This window comes from Coptis chinensis, chromosome 1 (assembly GCF_015680905.1).
Source record: "Coptis chinensis isolate HL-2020 chromosome 1, ASM1568090v1, whole genome shotgun sequence".
Taxonomy (NCBI): domain Eukaryota; kingdom Viridiplantae; phylum Streptophyta; class Magnoliopsida; order Ranunculales; family Ranunculaceae; genus Coptis; species Coptis chinensis.
This window is the reverse complement of record NC_141456.1, coordinates 34537662-34554732: the sequence shown is the minus strand read 5'-3', so window position 1 is coordinate 34554732 and position 17071 is coordinate 34537662. Positions and strand designations below refer to the sequence as shown.

The following is a 17071-nucleotide window of genomic DNA, read 5'->3' as shown; positions in this document are numbered from 1 at the left end:
TCGTATGAAAAAGAAAGCGACACATAAGAGTGGTCAATTGTGTCACTTTTAATAAATATTATGTCACTTTTTCCAAAAGTGAGACAAATGAAAATAATTTTTTTTTTTAACTTTTTCTCATTTTTGTATTCGATCGTATTCATTTCTCAACCTGCATCCTATACGTCATAACCAAAATCCCATTAACCTGCTTTATGATAGAAACACCATCCACATACATTTATCAAAACATCACAACCAAAATCACTTTAACATGTTTTATGATACGGAAACAACATCCACTCGAGAAAGAAAAAACAACATTCAAAACAATTAACTTCTATTAATTTCATCGATCAAACCAAGTATTTATCATCTAGTTTGACTCCCAACAAAAAAAGTCATTCCAATACCAAAATAATCAATTTAAAAAAAAATAAATTTAAAATAAATAAATTTAAAAAATTAAAAAAAAAAATTAAAAAAAAAAAAAAAAAAAAAACTACATAGCGCCAATACTATCCTAACAATATCTTAGCTTGTTGTGAGCACTTCCAACACCAAAAAACCTAGTTGCCATCTATTCATCTGTTAATCGATCCATGCACCTGCATCATATCATGAAGTCGTCATTCCACTATGACTAGTATATAAAATTAAAAAGCAAGTGAATCAAGAAAACATTATAGTAAAATGAGAAAATGGAGGGCGGGGTTTAAATTTTTACCTTGACAAAAAGCTTGAGGTGAGTATGATTCATCAGATTGGGGAGCAATTTTTTTGGTTTTCTTGCTTTTCCCTCCATAAAATTGATACCCTACATAACACACCGAACGACAACAAAATGATCTATCAAGTTAAGAAAGAATTTGCCCAACGTGAAAAGATTAATTAATTGAGTTATTCTCGAAGACTTTAGAAACAAAAGCACCACTTCTACAATCAAGACATGTGTCTCATGCCTTATAATGAATATTATATATCCACATAATCGTATGACATTGACATGACATGCATTCTCATGGATAGAAAACAGTATACAAGATGAGATTATTGCCTACAACAATGGAAACAAACAAACTTCTTCATATCGGTAACACACACCAAAAGTGCACGTAATGTAGAAATTACCTTGCCTTCAAACATATCTCTACCAACAAGCCACATATATGAAGAATTCTTCCAACCACACACCTTGGAAAACCATCAGCCAATTGGGTCTTTCTACTCATTTCTTCAACTTACAATAATTAGCAACAACTCAACAATGAAAGCTCATAGAAAAATCTATATCATTCCACAAGACCTTAACAAGATGAATAAAAATCTTTATTAACCTTGTTTTTAAACAGTAAAAACATTCATAAATTGTGAACATATTATATGGCAATATGACTAAGGCTTAGCACCCTAGCTAGTTACCAAAATTTATGTTCTAAGCTGTTATAGGTTATCCCCAAGCCACTACAGGACACTGACATTATACTCACACATGTCCTTAATAGAAAAAATCAAGTACCTAAGATGACACTCACCAAGCCTACACCTATGGCTCGTAAATCAAGCAAGTGCTTGAACACATGCTCTCGCATATAATGGTCTAAGTTCACGCACGTTATACGGTAAATATGAAACTATCGTCAAACAACTCAATCAAAATCAAGACAAAATGAATTGAAAGCCATGAAACTACACACACACAATCAGAATCAATGAATAATTTTAATCTAAGTAATTGGACATTCCCATAACCCAATTCAAACTCTAAGTATGTTAAAACTAAGTTTTAACACATCATTGGTGTTGCCTGACTTGAGAATTTAACAATCATACAACAAGCAACTATGCTAGGAATATGTATTAGAAATAAATACTTACCTGAACTTAAGCTTCCATGAAGCAGTTACCATACTAGGTAAGGTGACAAACCGAGGGATTTATTCTCTCTTTTGTCTATCTCCTTTCTAAGTAGGGTGTGTGAACTTAAGGTTCAAAGATATAAATAGAAGCTTGAAGTGGCACAAGCACCTTCAATTCCAGCAACCAATTAATTCCATAAGAGAATAAGGCATTAAGTTTCGCATATTAGAAATAATCTCTACAACACCCTCTTTAATCACAAGTGCATAGTCTATCATAATTAAATGGTCTCCATGATAATATATTTGAGAAACATAAACTTCTGTCGTAACCCACAAACAACTTACTCATATAAGCCAAGGTGACCTCTTTCGCCTAAACAAAAGTATAAAACTAGTCGATTTACTCTTGAGCTGGGGGACTAGATCAGTGTTGTACCAAGAACTTAGGCCATTCATATTGGTCTTCATGGATGTAAGCAAGTATGTAAGAAAAAGGTTATTATAGCAAATTAAAAGTTTATTGAATGGTTTACAGATGTGATGGTCTCCATCAGACCAGAGCAATATAACACCGAAGTACACTTAAATGACTACTAAGCAACATAATTAAGCTAAGTAGCTAAGCAGCATAATTACTTTTAGAAAAAAAATGGGAAAAACTGTGAAAATAAACCAATCTTACTTAAATATCACAACAGGAAACCAAAGTGTGAAAATAAACCACCATACCCAAAGAACCGAAATCTCAAGAGGAAATACCAAGCCTTTCCTTCTATGAAGATCTTATATATGTATAAAATTTTCAGGAAAAAAAGTCCAAAAACCTCATAATTTCAATGAGAGAATATATCAAAACAATCTCTAAACGAAAAAAATGAGTTATAATCTAAACTGAAGCTCAACGCAAGTAAAAGCTTACACGTTTACTGTGGAGTGCATTGGCTGCGCTAAGTTGGATTTCATGTAACCTCTTACTCTTTCAAAGACCCCAATCCACGAAATCTATGAGTTAACTTGTGTATTTAAGCTACTGTGACATATAGTAAGAAGAGCATTTTTTATCATTCCACTATCTTCATATTAAAATTTTGTATGCAACAAATGGAGTCGGACATTAAGAATAATATATGATCATCACCACTCATCATATATATATTTTAATTGCAGTAGCAACTGATTTTTGCTATAGTTTTGGCATATGCAACAATGCACTTCACAACAATGAGTACGTAACTTAGAGTGTTTATTTAATTCTTACTTGAGCATAGAGACATGCATTCCAGTCCACCTTGTCCGTGGTCTTACATTTGAGTAGGTCCTGCCTTGTCTTCAAAACTCCAGGGTTTTCTTTCCAGTAAGTGTATGGTTCCCGTTCTGTCCACTTAACCTTGTCATTCCCTTCTTTGAGTTCCTCTAACAAGAACTCCCAGGGCTTTATATTAATCTCAGGCTTGGTTAATATATGCAAATCATAACAATGCATTTGGAAAAAGAATTTGAACGAGAAATTTTTTCTTTCAGGATTTGAAGGAGCGTCTATATGGTATATAGTAGTATTTAATTTTCTTAACACATACAATTTTCTTTTGTGGAGAGGAGAGAAAATTTGCAAAAGAATAAAATGTACGTATGATAAATAGAACTTGTATCACATAAACAAAACATCATCCTTTAAATTGTAACACACTGCAGGGTGTGTAGGGTGAAAAGAAAAAAAGAAAAAGAAAAAGTGTAGAAGCCTTACCAACCCGAGAATTACCAATTAGGAAACACAAGCGACGAAACTGTGGCATTGGATCCTGTGTAAGAATCTTTCATGATAACTGGATTGTCATCACAATTAAACATAAGATCTAAATCAGGTAATTTTTTTGGGTACAATTTAAGTAGTTGTAATATGCCCCACAAGGTGAACACATGTCTTGTTTGGTATGCTCTGCGATATATTTCCAAAAAAGTTTTTCCATTTCAGATGAATATAATATAATATAATGATATATTTCCTTTTGTTCTAGTTTCAAAAGGACTCTTAATTTCAAATAAAATGAAGCAGTACCAAGTAAATTCAAGCAAGTAAGCAAATAAAAATTGCACCTTTGAAGAAAGGGAGATCGAATTTGTATAAATCCTAGTTTATCAATGGAATCCCTACGGAAAACAGACAATTTGAAAGTGAGAGATGAGTGGAAGATGGTGAATGGGTACTTACTAAATCGGCAGTGAGAGAGAAAATTGAGCAGCAGCAGCAAGAGAGAACATTGAGCAACAGCAGACGAGAAGTATTTTCCGGTTTAGGACTTGAATTTATTTCGATCTCTTTTTTATTTTCTTCTCTTTTCGTTTTGAAACAAATAGCTTACAAATCATGAGTTTGAGACTTGAGTATAATTTTGTATTTTTACTTGTGTCATTTTTTCCCTTTTATTAGTAGTTGTTTTTATTTGTTTTTCTCTTTCTTGAAAAGTGACACAAGAACCCAAAACACTAGTGTCACTTTCAAATCTGATGACCCAAAAAAATTAAAATACTTGTGTCACTTTTCTTAGAAGCAACACATCAACCCTCGTTCTATATAAAAGTGACGCATCAAATTTTTGTGTGTCACTTTTTGGTAGTGAATGACACGAGACCTAAAAAAAAGTGACACAAAAAACCTTTATTTTAGTAGTGTCTGTAACCACGGGAATATGGTTTCCTCATCACTCGTGATGCGAAAGGAGATCTGCCTGCCCCCATTATGGCGGATTGAACAAGGGAATCTTGCATTTTTCTCCCCTTGCCAGTCATCCGATGCATCTGACGGATCAGGTCATTCTTCTCAGTTTCCCATGCAGCTTATTTGGTAGAATGCTTCTCAGTCTGAGCTATTTTCCTGTGTCGAGGGTCGACATCACGATCCTAGTCGGTTAACTCTTGTTCGGATGTTGTGTCTGAGTCCTCATCTGAGTTATTGTATTCCGACTTAGATGTCTCGCGTCGAGCTGGACCCCTATGCCTTGGGTTCTTTGCACGACCACGACCTTCTAGAAGGTTGTCATCATCAAGATCGATGAGTGGCTCCTTTCCTGTTCAGATTGATACAAATGCCTCAACAGCTGTACTTCTCGTTCAAGATTGCTCTTTTGTTATTCCAGAGCCTACACTGCCTGGCTTGCCTGAACAGACTCTAGGTTGGTGAGGACAGCATTCTCACCATCTTGGCGCTCTTCTTGAGCGTTATTCCTGGGGCCTGCACCGGGAATTGCTGGTGTGTCGGTGCTGGTCATGGGTCTTTGGAGGGGGTTGTTCGCGTCGTGGTGACCAATGTTGTCCCCCTCTTCAGTTGTCTCATGATCTTCTTCCTCACAGCGACGCAGCGTGTGGTAGCGCCACCCTTTCTTTTCTTTGCTCCTACCATCACAACAGTAAGAGTTTTTAGGCTAAATCAATCATCTAAAATTACTATTTACTTGTTTTCTTCCCCACAGACGGCACCACTAGATGTAGGGGATTTTTCGAGTTTTCCCTGATCTTCCTCTATATCTTGTGATCTTGGAACCTTTAAATGAATAGAGAAGGGATGAGATGATTATGAGTTCAGGGTTGAACCATCTGACGGCTGTCTACGTATCTCCTTGTTTATTATGGAGAATCAAACCCTATCTTGCATAGTTCCTAAGAGCGAAATCCCTATGGTTTATATAGGAAGAGCTTTGAGAGTCCTAGGGTTAGGGTTGTCTTCACCGCTTGTGAGTTCCCTTCCATCTTTGGACTCTATCTTCCTATTAGGAATTCCTTCTTTATGAAAGTCTAAATCTAGACCATATATTTATGAGAGGTAAGTTTCCTTGCTGATCATAATGCCCCATCATGTCTGATACCACCATTTTTGTTAATAACAAGGCTTTATATGCCTGGTATCTACCACTGTTTTTTATACCAGGACTTTTGACGATATACCTAATACCAACATTTATGTCGATATCAGGGATTTATGTGCCTGATATCAACACGTCTGTCGATAACAGGACTTTATGTGTCTGATATCAACACGTCTGTCGATAACAGGATTTTTGACGATATGCCTGATACCAACATTTCTGTCGATATCAAGGCTTTGTGTGCCTGGTATCTGCCACTGTTTCTGATACCAGGAATTTTGATGATATGCCTGATACCAACATTTCTGTTGATATCAGGGCTTATTGGCATATTATAACATCATTACTTTATGAATTTGAAACTTTTTATTGAATTGAATATTCTTGCTACATAGCTCATTTTGTAATAAAATTGAAAATACATTATTGATAGAATACCTTCAGATTATTGACATTTTGAGGTTTTGGTAGTAACTCTCCATCAACACTCTTCAAATAATATACCCCATTTATTCCAACCTTATAGATAATGTAAGGGCTTTCCCATCTTGCTGGTAGCTTTCCAGCTCCCTTTTCCTTTGGTGCTTGAGTTACCTCTTTCAACACTAGGTCGCCTTCTTAGAAACTTCTTCCTCTAATCTTTTTATTGAATGCCTTTCGGAGATGTACGTGATAAGAATCAATCTTTATTCTTGCTTGTGTCTCTTCTTTCTTCCAAGTTTAGGACCTCTGCATGCATTCCTTAGTCATTAAGCCCTTTTTCTAGAAGCATTGTTCTGGATGTTGATACCACCATCTCGGCTGGAGTGACTGCTTCCATACCATAGGCCAAAGTGAATGGTGACTCCCCCGTAGCTACCCTTGGAGTTGTTCTATATGCCCATAGCATACTATTTAGTTCATCGACCCATAGGCCTTACTTGTCCTCTAACTTCTTTTTGATATTATCCATAATTTGTTTGTCACCTCAGCTTACCCGTTACCCTGAGTATAATAAGGTGTCGATGTGAAGTGTCTAATCTTGTATGATCCTAGAAAATCTTTCACCTTGCTTCCAATGAATTAGGGACCATTATCTGATAAGATGGCATACAGTAGACCGTATTGACAAACCACTCTTTCAAACAGAAAACTGATAATATCTTGTTCTTTGGTATGTTGCAAAGTTATAGCCTCTACCCATTTAGTGAAGTAGTCAGTTATGGCAAGCATAAATCTTTTCTTACCTCTCCCAGGTATTAGTAGTCCAACAATATCCATCCCCATAAAGAAAGCGGCCAGATAGTAGTCCTCACGGAACATGAATTGCATGTCCATTTCTTTAATCGGATACACTTCTTTGCATATCGAAGACAATCCTTCCTAAGCTATCTTGTTAGCTAATGATCTCCTCGAATGATTTCCACATTCCCCTTCGTGCATCTTCGCAATAATTTGGCTAGCCTCAGCCGTCGATATACATTTTAAATGTGGTCCACTGGGATTGTACAACTTATTATCAATTAGCAGATATCTTCCCGCTCCTACTTTTACCCTTCTAGCCTCGTTTTTATCTTCAGGTAATTCACCTTTAGACAAAAACAAAACATAGTTGCTTAACCATGATGCCCCTAGCGTATCTACTTCCATAACCTCTAATAATTCGTATCGATACTTGGGTTTTGCTGAACACCAATGTGCAACAGACGCCCTTCTATATTTTCAAGCATAGCAGTGACATATGCCAAAGCATCTGCATGTCGGTTTTCTCCTTTGCTTTGAAATTTAATCTTTTTGGTTTTTGAGCTTCAATCTAACAAAGTTCAAATAATTGATCATGTTATCGCATTTTGCTGAATATTCTCCATTGATTTGGCTTACCACTAATTGAGAATCACTGAATACAAATAATTCTTGGGTACCCATAATTCTTTGACATTTAACGATTTAGCCATTTCCAATCCTGTTATCAATGCCTCATATTCTGCTTCATTGTTAGATGCGTGAAAGCCCAGAGTAACTGCTGACTCCAGTCTTTGATTTTCAGGGGTTATCATAATAGCTCCGATACCACACCCCTTTTGTCCTGATGATCCGTCGACAAAAAGTCTCCACCCATTTGTGTCAGCCCATGGATCATCTTCATTCATCTCATCATCAGGTTCTTGCAAATTTAAGCTACTATCTTTTTCAATCTTCCAATTTTCATCTTCAGCAGGAAAATCCGCTAAGAAATCTGCCAAGACTTGGCTTTTTTCTGAAACCCTATTCCTATATTTAATCCCAAACTCATAAATAAGCATTGACCACTTCGCCATTCTTCCCGACTTAGCTATCTTGGCTAAAGTTTGCTTTAAAGAAAGATTTGTCATCACAATGACTGAGTGGGATTGGAAATACGATTTCAACCTTTGAGTAGAATATAGGAGAGCTAATACATATTTCTCCAACATCGAATATCGAGCTTCAGCCTCGAGCATGGTTTTAGATTGAAAATAAATAGGTCTCTCAACTCCATCTTCTACTTTTACTAGTACCGAACTAATAGCAAAGTCAGATACTGCTAGATATAAAAATAAAGTATCACCTTCCTCTGGCTTCATCAAAGTTGGCACTTCTTGAAGATACTTTTTTAGTTCTGAGAATGCCAATTCACATTCTTCCTCCCATATGAATTTTGTATTCTTTTTCAGCAACTTGAATAAGGGTTTACATCTGTCAGAAGTTCTTGATATAAATCTATTTAAAACTGCAATTCTTCCTGTTAACTTTTGTATCTGCTTTCTAGTACTCAGAGAAGGCATTTGATGAAGAGCTCGAATCTGATCTGGATTGACATCGATACCTCTCTTTGTGACTATATATCTCAGGAATTTCCCTGAACTTACTCCAAAAGTACATTTCTCTGGGTTGAGCTTCATATTAAATTGTCTGAATATTCGGAACACCGTATCGAGGTCTTTCACATGATCATCCGCCTTTTTCGATTTTATTAGCATATCGTCGATATATACTTCCACAATATGCTTAATCAAATTTCTGAACATTTTCTCCACAAACCTCTGATACGTTGCTCCTGCATTTTTTAGACCGAATGGCATTCTAATGAAACAATAAAGACTTCCTTCCACAATGAACGTTGTTTTCAGTTGGTCTAGTACTATCATTATAACTTGAAAATATCCTGAATGACCATCGCAAAAACTCAACAACTCGAACCCAGCTGTTCGATCGACCAATTCATTAATTCTCGGCATCGGATAGTAATCTTTAGGACATTCCTTGTTAACATCGGTGAAATCCACACAGATTCTAACCTTGTCATTCTTCTTTGGTACGACAACATTATTCGCTACCCATTCTGAATTATCAATTTCCCTAATAATTCCACATTCAAGCATCTTCTGAATCTTATCTTGTACCGCACTTTCATATATCAGCCTGACCGTCCTATGTTTCTGATGCACTGGAATTACTCCTTCTCTCATATTCAGCTTATGAGAACATATAGGAGGATCAATTCCCCGAAGATCAGCAATCGACCAAGCAAATACATCTTTATTTGTCTTTAAGAATTCTATCAAATCTTGCCTGATTTTCAAACTCATCTCTGTACCAATAAAAGTAAAACAACTTTCATTGTTCTGACCAATATTTACTTTCCGCACTTCTTCCATCGTTTTGCTTGGAACCATTTCCAACTCTGTTTTCATATTCGGGGTGAATCTAAAATACTCTTGTTGTTTACTGGTATCGGATATTTGAGATGAAGATTCTGTTAATTGCTACCTTGTGCTCTCCGAGACGCCCCCAGTGTCTACTTTTTTGTCTTTTATCATACCCTTGACAGTAACAAAATTGCATTTCTCGGATTCTGACTGATCACCTCTTATCTCATGTGGCCCATAAGCAGTCAAAATTGATAACCTGGTAGAAAGTACTCGGAACTGCTCTCATAGCATGTATCCACTTTCTTCCCAAGATAGCATTATGATCTGAATAATGCTTGATGACTATAAATTTAGTCATAACTGTCCGTGGACTTGCTCTTACTGGCAATTTAATTTCCCCAACTGGCCTAGTAGAGCTTCCATTGAAACCAAACAGATTAAAATGTGGTTCTTTCAGATGTGATTCATCAAAACCGATACCCGTATATGTTTTCCAAAACAGAATATTCACTAAACTTCCACAATCAACCAGCACCTTTTGCACATCATATCCTGGTATCCTTAATGTAATCAACAAAGCATTATCATGAGGCAACATTACCTTTGATAGATCATTAGGAACAAACATAATAGCTCCAGGTATGTTTGGCGATACTAGTGAAAGGTTCACCGGTATCAGCTCCACGTTCACTTCTAGTACCTCTTTCACTGTTGATATCTTTTGGATTTTATCCCTTATAATCTTTTTCTGTGGGATAACCCCTTTATATATTATGTTGATTACCCCTAAGGACTTATCATTTACCATAGTTGTTACTTCCAGTCTAGCATCAGCTCTGAACTCCCGAAGCTTTCCATCTTGCATTAATCTGTCCACTTCTTTGAGCAATTATAGACACTTATTTAACTCATGATTCTTGACCTTACGAAAATTGCAGAAAGGTTTATCTACTATCTCCCGAAGCTTGTAAGTCGGATGCTGGAAATAAGGTTTTTTCCCCACCCTCCTTAAAATGTCTTCCACTTTAGTATTAATGACGATATAATTACTTGGATCTAATTCCTCTTTCAGTGATCTTTCAAACCATTTTTTCTATGAAGGTTGATTTTCTGATTTTGGATAGGGATCAGCCGATTTCCTCTTATCAGATTTGTTATAGTTCTCCTCCTTGGTAGACTTATTTGATTCCGACACCTACAACACTGGTTGAACCGATGCTGCTAGAATACCTTCTTCAACTTGCATATCTTTCTCAGTTTTATCATACAACTCTCTCAGAGTTTTAATATCCTTACAAAGCATATACTTGTGCATATCAAAACCTTGAATAAGCCCTGTTTGAAATGCCATCACCGTTGTCATTTATGTTTCATCTAAATGCTCTACAAGTTGCGCCTCTGCCTTGAAACGCGACAAGAAGGTTTTAAGAGATTCCTTCTTTCCTTGCTTGAGTTGGAACAAAACCGACACTTGCTTTGGTTTTACTCGTTGATGACCATAATTGGTCAAAAACTTTTCCTCAATCTCCCTAAAATATGATATTGATCCCTCTTGCAGAGAACAGAACCACTTCAACGCCTTCCCCCTTCATACTTGAAAAGAAGGACTTGCATAATAATGAATCTAGATAGGTTGTTCCTTGGTATATCAAAAATTGGTGTCGATATCCAAATAGATGATCCATCGGATCCGACGTCCCATCGTATTGAGTATATTTAGGAATCTAGAACTTGGGTGGAATGGGCATTATCTCGACACTTTGATGTATCGGGTTTCTGATGACATCATTTTCCAATCTTCTTATCGATGCTGAAGTTTTCTCGAGAAGCTGGTTACCCAACTGCTTCTGCATTATTTCTTGTATCATCTCTTTGGTGGTGGGTTGTGGTATCGGAAATATAGGTATCTGCGATGCTTATGCTATTCTTTTGTTTCTTGCTGATGCCTTTTCTGTATAATGACTAACTGACTTTGAACTACAAGCCTCCTCTTCTTCCACATGGAGATCTTTTAAAACCTAACTTGGACTTGCATTCTTCATCTCTTGATTCTCTTTAAGTAATATATAAGTAATATAGCATTATGTTTTTCCACTTCCCTTAACCGCTTCAAGACTTCTTGAAGTGAAACTTCTACTTCAATGTTTTCCTCCTTATATCACTTACTTACTGAAGTTCTTGTATTCCTTGTTCGATTGATTATCATTATCCACTCGCTTGCTATTTGCTCTCTTCTTTGGAGCCATTATGATTCACTTCCCACTCTTTTTTCACTCCTCTTTCACTCAACCTCAGAAAAACTTCGGATTTGAAATTGAAGAAGAAGAAAATTTTAAATTTTCTTGTTCTCGATGCACAAACGGCGCCAATGTGATGTCTAAGAACAATCTCTCTCAATCGTTCTAAGATCACTAAGATTAAATGATGGTTTGAATGAAATTGAAGTAAGTTGTAGATCTGATATGAAGTAAATGAAGCTTTTTTATTGAACAATCATGAAAGTTTTACAATCACTCTGATTCTTTCTTTCTCTCTCCTGTTTCTAATAAGTTTTGTGGGAATAATCGAATGAATCTCTTTCTTCTTTATCCAGTCTTTATATAGTGTCCCCAATTAGCTTTGATCCAGTCCATTCATGACACGAGTCCCTTGTCATCCTCCCTCATTTCCTGTTTAATACCTGCAAACATTTGAAATAACAACGCAATATATCGAGATATTGATCCTTATATCAATATCTCGAGTTTTGAAATATCAAATAAAAATATTTAAAGGCACGATATTTGCCCACTACAACCAGATTTTGACAATATATTGGTGTGATTTTTTGCTCCCAGTGTTGGTTCCTCCAAACGCTCCAAGGAAATTTTGAGCCATATACGTCTCATCTTTTCCACAAAAAAAAGGAAGTTACCTACACAAAATCCTCAAAATTTCCAATTTTACTAGTTTGTCCCTCATAAAGGAAATAAAATAAATGCAAAGTGGAATAAACCAACAAACATGTGTATTTCTTCTTCATCTTTTTCGATCTTGCAAAAACGTGTTAATAATAATAATATCATCTTCTTGTTAGCTTGTTCTTAATGCATCCATCAAGTTTTTCATATTTTGATTCCTATTTTTTCTTTTCTTTTCTTTTCCTTTTTAATTATTAGTTATGACTTATGAGGGACAAACTAATAAAATCAGGAATTTTGAGGATTTTGTGCTAGATGTAACTACTCTTTTTTTGTGGAAAAAATGAAACATGTGTGATTGATAATTCCCTTGGAGCGCTTGGAGGAACCAACGCTGGGAGCAAAAAATCAGTCAATATATTGTTAGTCAAATGCAAAGGATTATCAGGAAAAGTGAGAATATAGTTTAACTGTTTAAGAATGTTATATTTTTAAAAAAAAATTCTTGAACAGAGTGATAGTTCCTTAAATTTGGGTCATTTTGATAAGATGATAAGAAATGTTTTTTTTTTGCCTCAGCATAAATAAATGGTGCCTGTTTTTCCCTAACCATAGTTATATGGATAAAGAACACATAAACCTGTTGATGCATGTTTTTCCCATTAATTTTATCAATAAAGATTCTTTAGAAACCCACTTTGTTGAGCTGATATAAGAAGAGTTGAGGAATTTTAGTTTTGGACTCTTTACTTGTTGATACATTTATTTTGTGATCTATTGATATGTTTTTTGAATGAAGGCCAAGCATGGAAATACGAAAGTACAATTTTGTTGAGGTTCTCTTAAGATTGTCTTAAGAAAGGATATCAGTAGTCCTAGGATTATACACCAATTTTCACTTGCAAACTCAAATTTGGGGAAATTTAGGTTTGGAATCTTACTTGTTAATGCTTATTCGTGTACTTATCTTAATTTAAATATTAGTTGTCAAAGACTAAAACATAAATGAAATTTGACTAAATATGCTCTATTTAGTAGGGATTTGATTTTCTTCTGTGTCATAATTTATTTGTATTTTGTGTTTGTATTAGTAGGCTACATCAACATCTCAACTTCATTTCGTGTGGTCTCTCAGATTTAATATGCATTCAATTGAAGTCTAGAACCAGTTTAATGTTTATTCTCTTCTGTTGTTGAGTTTCTACTTTTCATTCCTATAACTCATTATACACTTTTTATTGTACAGCTTTATTGGCTGAGATTAAAGAAATAAATGAGAAGAAGCGTAAAGAGGACGATGTCCTTCTTGCAGTTGCTGCTGGGAATAGACGTTCTAAAATTCCTAATATATAATTTGAGTATTCTGATTCAGACATCCATGAAGACTTGTATCATATCATAAAATACTCATGTAATGAGGTATGTACAACCACAAAACAGTTGGAGAAAGTTATGAGGATCTGGACGACTTTTTTAGAACCAATGTTAGGTATTCCTCCTAGGCAACAGGGGACAGAGGACAATGAAGATGTTGTGAAGGCTAAAAGTCATGTAAAAAGTGGCGTAGTAAGTATAGGCCGGAGAAAGCAATATAATGGCAATCCAGATGATGAAGTTGCTATCGATAATGTCAAGCAACCCAATCTAACGAAATTACTACGTTTAGTTTCATCAGTCTAAATTTGAACGTTTTTACGCTCGCTTAGTTCGTTACTATCGCTACGGCAAAATCAACTCTCTTAGCAACGAAGATGACAACATTCCACCTAAACAAGCAAGTTTTTGTAGGGATGGATTTGTAAATGGGGAAAAAGCTAAATAAGATGGTGTTCATTGTATAGATCAAATTAGCCGTAGGAGAGATGCTCTTCAAAATGGAAGAATGTCGAATAATGTTCCTGTGGTTGAGGAATCATCAGTAATTAGTGCACAAGCTAATTCTAATGAAAGGTTAACCAACAACAATGCTTCACTTGCTATTAGAGCACAACAAAGTCATGGTAACCCCTCAAACATAAATTGTGTATTTGTCATCACTTTTCTATTTTGAAGGTTATAATTTGGATTTATGACTGCTGTGATACTTTCTCATTGCAAGGGTTTAGTGTAACACCATCCAAAACTTGTCCTGCTGCTGTTGAGGGTGCGCTTGAGGCTGGACTTTCTAATGAAGCCCTACCTTCATCACAGGTATGAGCTTACATTATGATCCCTTGAAGGTCCTAACTATCCTAGTTAATAGAGATGTGCAGCGTGCGAATGAAAATCTAGAATGAGCACAGACTATTATGGTCATATTTTTTCCGTAGATTGATACTAAATTCTTTTACTGCAATGATCACAAAACTCCTGGCTTATTGTTAGCCTGGATTAGGTCTAAGTAGCTATTTGGTGCTCAAAGTACATTTCTCATGCCCTGTAGGATGGTGATGGTACAAAACCAGTTATAGCGGCAAATGGGGTGATGGCAGAAAACACTAAGGTTGATGATTCTGTTGGTCATAGCAAGGTCGATAAAGAAGAGGGTGAGTTTTTTCCAACTGAGGTTTTGAAGAGGATAATTTTCAAGTCTATAAAACTTCTGGCACAGATGTCATGCCAAAACGTAAGGAATCTACTCCAAAGAGGCAATATGAAGCCTAATATGGACAAGAAGCATTATGCCGTCGTGAGGCAGGAGGCAAAAATGGTGTTGATGCTGATGATGAGGGGGAGGAAAGTGCACAAAGATTGATGGAGGAAAGTGATAATGCATCCGAGGCTGGTGAAGATGTTTCAGGGAGTGAGTCTGGTGAAGGTGACGAATGCTCTCGGGAAGATCATGAAGAAGATAAGGAAGATGTCGATCATGATACCAAGGCAGAAAGTGAAGGTGAGGCTGAGGGGACTGCTGATGCACATGATGTAGACGGAGATTGCATGTCATTGCCATATTCTGAGTGTTTTTTAGAGACGATGAAGCCTCTTACAAAACATGTCCCTTCTTTGTTGCATGGCAAAGAAAAGAAAGATTCTCGAATTCTTTATGGGAACGACTCCTTGTATGTGGTTTTTAGGCTTCATGAGGTAAGAATTTGTTTTACTTTTTTCGTAAATATACACTCCTTGTAGATACAGATCTTATTTGAAGTTATTCATGAATACATGGTTTAATCGTTGGTCACAGACACTTTATGAGAGTGCTGATAGGAAAAAAAAAAAGGCTCATCGTCTGGTGAAAGGAAATGGAGAACTTCAAAGGATTTAGGCCAACCTGACTATTACGCCGGGTAGTTTAATTTCTGACGGGATGTCCTATGTAAAGTGGATTGGCATATACTGATTTGGATTCTTCTGTTTGCAGATTACTTAATGCCATATACAATTTAATTGATGGTACTTCTGACAATACAAAGTTCGAGGATGAATGCAGAGCTATAGTTGGAACTCAGGCATATATTCTGTTCACATTAGACAAGTTAATACATAAACTTGTCAAGCAGGTAAGCTATGTTCTTTTGGTTTTGAATTAGGTCTTAGGTTTTCCCTCTTGTTGATAAAGGATTTAGGCTTGGTACTAGTAGTATACCAGCATGGATATTAGAATCACCCAATTATTCTTATTCGTGGTTAATACAGCTTCAAACAGTTGCGACTGATGAAATGGACAATAAGCTTCTTCAACTTCATACATATGAGAACTCAAGGAAACCTATCAGATTTGTGGATTCAATATACCATGAAAATGCTCGTGCCCTCCACGATGAGAATATCTATCGATTTGAATGTGCAAGTCTTCAGTTGCCAGTTTTGAGTTTCCTTAAGCAGGGTGACTTCTCTTGGATTGCCATGATAATTTTCTTTTCTTTGTTGTGCAGTCTTCTAGTCCAACCCGTTTGTCTATACAGCTGATGGATTATGGTTATGAAAAGCCTGAAGTAACTGCCGTTTCCATAGACCCTAATTTTGCAGGTTATCTGCATGACGAATTCTTGACAGGAATGAAATACATGATGTCTTCCTTGCGAGGTATTTAAGAAGACACATCAACATAGTAGTAACTTTTTATGGATTTCTTTAATTCAATGGTTCATATTAATTTAACGCAGAAATAAGCGAAAATATGCTACTGGAGACGAGTTTTCTGCTTCAAGCACTGCCATGGAAGGAGTTAGAGTGTCCAATGGTCTTGAGTGTAAGACCGGCACATTCAAACTCCAAGACCATGTGTCAATAGATCCTTCCATGCACCATAGCCCTCCAAATTCGGAATCAGCAAGCTTATCCCATTGTATTTGTTCCTTACCCAGGAGCCTCCATATGAGCTCCTGAGGCAAAGCATCACCTTGAGCTAAAGGTACATTAGGTAAGCCTATCCTATAAACGGCTTTAATCCATTTCTCTGTAAATAGGAACCAAGAGCTATATGATAAGATGGTTTTGCATCAACGTGTTCTTTGTCATCTCCATGATCGAACTCTCTTTCCATTAGTACAAAAGAATCATCCTCGTCAATCTGTCACGTAAGAAATTGATGAAGACAACTTAAACTGAGTTATCAAGCATTTAGAATATAATTGTCAGATAGATAGGAAGACTACTAAGACAAGAAAAGAAAAACCGGAAGAATATACAGGACTTTCATGTGACGTATGGCCAGAGAAAAGGGTGAGGAAAGAACTAATACAAAAACGAATAACCCCTTTATTTACAACTAGCAAATGGGCACGTGCATTGCACGTGTTAGAAAAGAAAAATTAGGAAAATGAATGAAAGCATGTAAATTAGAATAGTAAATTAAAAAGTTCAATAAAGAAAAAAACACTTCAATACGCTAGTTG

The 17071-nt window shown here is 36.1% G+C and overlaps 1 protein-coding gene, 1 long non-coding RNA gene and 1 pseudogene across 2 annotated transcripts; 1 reads left to right on the top strand and 2 right to left on the bottom strand.

The window, feature by feature from the left end:
- Window positions 1-530: 530 nt before the first annotated feature.
- LOC147523642 (uncharacterized) lies at window positions 531-1411 on the bottom strand. The gene is made up of 3 exons (XR_015196736.1): window positions 1111-1411; window positions 707-796; window positions 531-587 (listed from the first exon to the last, which is right to left on the bottom strand). It is a non-coding gene; the product is annotated as an uncharacterized LOC147523642 (long non-coding RNA).
- Window positions 1412-9574: 8163 nt separating this feature from the next.
- On the bottom strand, window positions 9575-10216 carry LOC147523641 (uncharacterized). The gene has a single exon (XM_086571762.1). It carries the CDS (start codon window positions 10214-10216, stop codon window positions 9575-9577), a length of 642 nt encoding a protein of 213 aa, XP_086427888.1.
- Window positions 10217-14133: 3917 nt separating this feature from the next.
- Window positions 14134-16467, top strand: LOC147523640 (paired amphipathic helix protein Sin3-like 3; annotated as a pseudogene).
- Window positions 16468-17071: the final 604 nt, after the last annotated feature.

Bases quoted from the DNA above. Each gene is read 5' to 3' on its own strand.
- LOC147523641 (XM_086571762.1), bottom strand. From the start codon at position 10,216: ATGCAAGATGGAAAGCTTCGGGAGTTCAGAGCTGATGCTAGACTGGAA.